The 3,215-nt window shown below is 44.5% G+C and overlaps 1 protein-coding gene across 1 annotated transcript; it reads left to right on the top strand.

Moving 5' to 3' along the window:
* The first annotated feature begins 291 nt into the window (after nucleotides 1-291).
* Nucleotides 292-987, top strand: LOC145986299 (histone-lysine N-methyltransferase SETMAR-like). The gene has a single exon (XM_083120219.1). It carries the CDS (start codon nucleotides 292-294, stop codon nucleotides 985-987), a length of 696 nt encoding a protein of 231 aa, XP_082976345.1.
* The last annotated feature ends 2,228 nt before the right edge of the window (nucleotides 988-3,215 follow it).

Raw genomic sequence — 3,215 nt, 5'->3', positions numbered from 1 at the left:
GGAAGTAGTTTGCTACTTTATATGAGGGACATTCAAATGAAACCCGGTCAGTGCGTCTAAATGTGCCGTACATGTACGGTGGCACCAGTAACTGCGGGTATGGTAGCGCCAGCTATTGGTCGAGAGACTGAGGCGTGCGCACCATTTGACGTTGCATAGCGCCAGTGTGGTATCATGTCGAAGAGAAGGTGGTCACACGTTATCGTCCAGTACAGAACTTGCAGGCGAGTAAGCAGAAACAACGAGGAGTGATTCGTTTTTTTGGCGGCGGAAGGAGTTGGAGGCCGTGAAATGTATCGACGGATGAAGGCTGTGTACGGTGAGTACAGTCTGAGTCGTTCAAGTGTTGTGGAATGGTGCAAACGATACCTTGAGGGGCGCGAGCCACTGGAAGACGATGCTCGTCCTGGACAGGCTCATCGTGTCATCACACCGGAAATGATTGCGGAAGTGAATGCTTTAGTCTTGGACAACCGCAGAATCACCGTAGACGACATCCATCGGTTACTGGGTATTAGCGTGGGCACCGCCCACAGCATCATGCATCAACACCTGAACTTTCGCAAAAGTTGTGCGCAGTGGGTTCCCCACCACCTGACCGCCGAACAGCGGAAAAATCGAATGGGCCTGTCTTTGAGTCATCTGCAACATTATCATGAGGAGGAATACGGCTTTCTGTCGCGTATTGTCACAGGTGACGAAACATGGTGTCACCATTTTGAACCGGAAAGCAAGCGTCAGAGCAAGCAGTGGAAACATTCGAATTCACCACCTCCAAAGAAAGCAAATGCCGTGCACACCAGTTCTGGTAAGGTCATGATGTCCTTTTTTTTTTTTTTACCACAAGGGCCCACTGCTTGTCGAGTTCCTGGAACGGGGAACCACCATCAATGCCCAGCGTTATCAAGCCACGTTACAGAACCTTCGACGAGCCATCTAGTCGAAACGCCCAGGCATGTTGTCCAATGGCGTTATCCTCCTGCATGATAATGCCCGCCCACACACGCCCAATGCGGTGAAGACGACAGTGCAGCAGTTTCGGTGGGAAACGCTGGAACATCCACCGTACAGTCCACCGTACAATCCCAGTGTGATTTCCATGTTTTTGGACCTCTCAAACAAGCTATTCGCGGACATCGATTCGCATCGGACGATGAAGTGTGTGAATGGGTCCAGGCCTGGATCCGAGAGCAGCCTACTAGCTTCTTCAAGGATGGTATCGACCGGCTTGTGTCGCAATGGAATAAATGTGCAAACAGTTTTGGCGATTATTTTTGAGTATGTGTACTGTGTATATCTACATTTTTGAGTACGTGTAATGTGTATAACTACATTTTTCACTTAATACACTGATTACACTAGTGACCGGGTTTCATTTGAATGCCCCTCATAATATCAATAATTCTTATAATTATATAGTGTTAATTTAGTAATTTATTTTTACTATTTATAACATTATAAATATGTATATCGTATAATTTATATGTATGTTTGTGGGGAGGGGGGTTTGTAGATTAAGATCTTTCTCCCCTACCAGTCTTAAATGATTTCGTACCCTGAGGACGACATATAATACATCTGGAAGTCCAACCCCTCGAGGGTAGAATGTGGGGTCCTGGGGAGTCACAATTGAGAAGTCCGGCCGGACCCTATGGCCGAGTGGTTAGCACATCGCGCTGCGACGCCAAGGGTCTCGGGTTCGAATCCCGCTCGGGCTTGGTTGTTTGTGAATGTCCATTCATCAATTTCATAACTCATCCCCATCTTCGCAAATTAGCCAAGAGGCACAAAACGCGAAGTAAAATAAACCAAATCAGTCAATCGAGAAGTCCAAGTCCTGCAGTAGATCATGAAGTCGGTTACCTGCTGGATTGGATCTACCTGCTGGATTGGATCTACGAGAGTTCCAGGAGGGATGTTTGTAATTCAGGTCGCCTTCAGTGACGATATTTGGCCCAAGAGCATCAAGCTGCAGAATATCGTCAGGATCCAGTGGGCATGCTGGAGAGCGGTATGCTGCAACCAAGATGAGATGTCCAGTTTTAGTTTGGATTTTTACCGCCAATGCTTCAATCGATGTAAGTGGAGGGGTTGCTATTTATGCGGCGATGATCCCTCGTCGGAGCAACACCACGAGGCCTCCCTTCCTCCGGCCCTGTCGGTCCAGCCTGAAGATACGATAATCCGGAATCTTCCATGGGATCTGAGGTTTGAGATGAGTTTCATTGAGAAAAACCACGTCGATGTTCTTATTGTGAAGCAGATAAGAAAGTTCAACAGTTTGTTTGTCCAGACCATCTGCGTTGAAGACTAGCAGATTAATTTGACGGAGATAGTTGCGTCTGTTAAAAGCAGTCATCTGACTGCATGTCCATCAGCATTTCTATAAAAATCGATACTATAGAGATCCCTGAGGAGGCTCGGGAAATTCTGTAGTGTTTAGCCCACGAGAGATCTGCTGCCATATCTTCGAGAAGTTTCACTTATTAGCCAATTCCAATAGGGATTTGAAGCCTTGGTTGGCCCTCAGAGTGATCAGCCGTATGTTGTGAATTTCTCCTCGTGATTCGTGGTCGCGGGTCTGCTCTAACGATCGAAGTTGATGCAATCATTTATATACCTGTGCGCCAAGCAAACGACATTACTAATGTAACTGTAATTTAGGCGTTTCTTTCTACTCAGAAACACAAATAATAATTTTATATAACGGTGCCGATTGAAATTGACACAGATTTTATATATTAAAAAAGAGATTGCAGAGATTTGTCAATTTACCCCAAATCTTGGGCGTTCGGCCTCCCCCTTTCCTGTCTTGGTATTTTTTCCGTTTATTTTATGTTTAATGTTTCTGTTCTTTCATCTCAACATACGAAGAAAATGACGCCAACTGCTGCTATATTCAAGTACAAAAGTGCATAAGAAAGAACGCCATAATTAGAGAGCGTTTTTTTTTAGATAAGAACATATTTTTTACCCCTCTTGCTTTAGAAGTTGACCATACCTGGTAAGAGTGCGGACCATATGGCTGCAATGTAATCTGAGAAGTCTTCTTTCATACAAAAATAGATAATTTTTACTTTAGCACATAAAACACATGTTTTTAGGGAAAGAACGTAAAATGTACATATTTTCGACATTCCAGATCAAATGAAGTTTCCGAATGCTTTGTGTAAACGTATATTTTGGAGTTAATACATAAAATAGACAAACTATCT

This window comes from Lepisma saccharinum, chromosome 1 (assembly GCF_977018435.1).
Source record: "Lepisma saccharinum chromosome 1, izLepSacc3.1, whole genome shotgun sequence".
NCBI lineage: Eukaryota > Metazoa > Arthropoda > Insecta > Zygentoma > Lepismatidae > Lepisma > Lepisma saccharinum.
The sequence above is the reverse complement of the archived record's forward strand: the minus strand, read 5'-3'. Positions and strand labels throughout refer to the sequence as shown.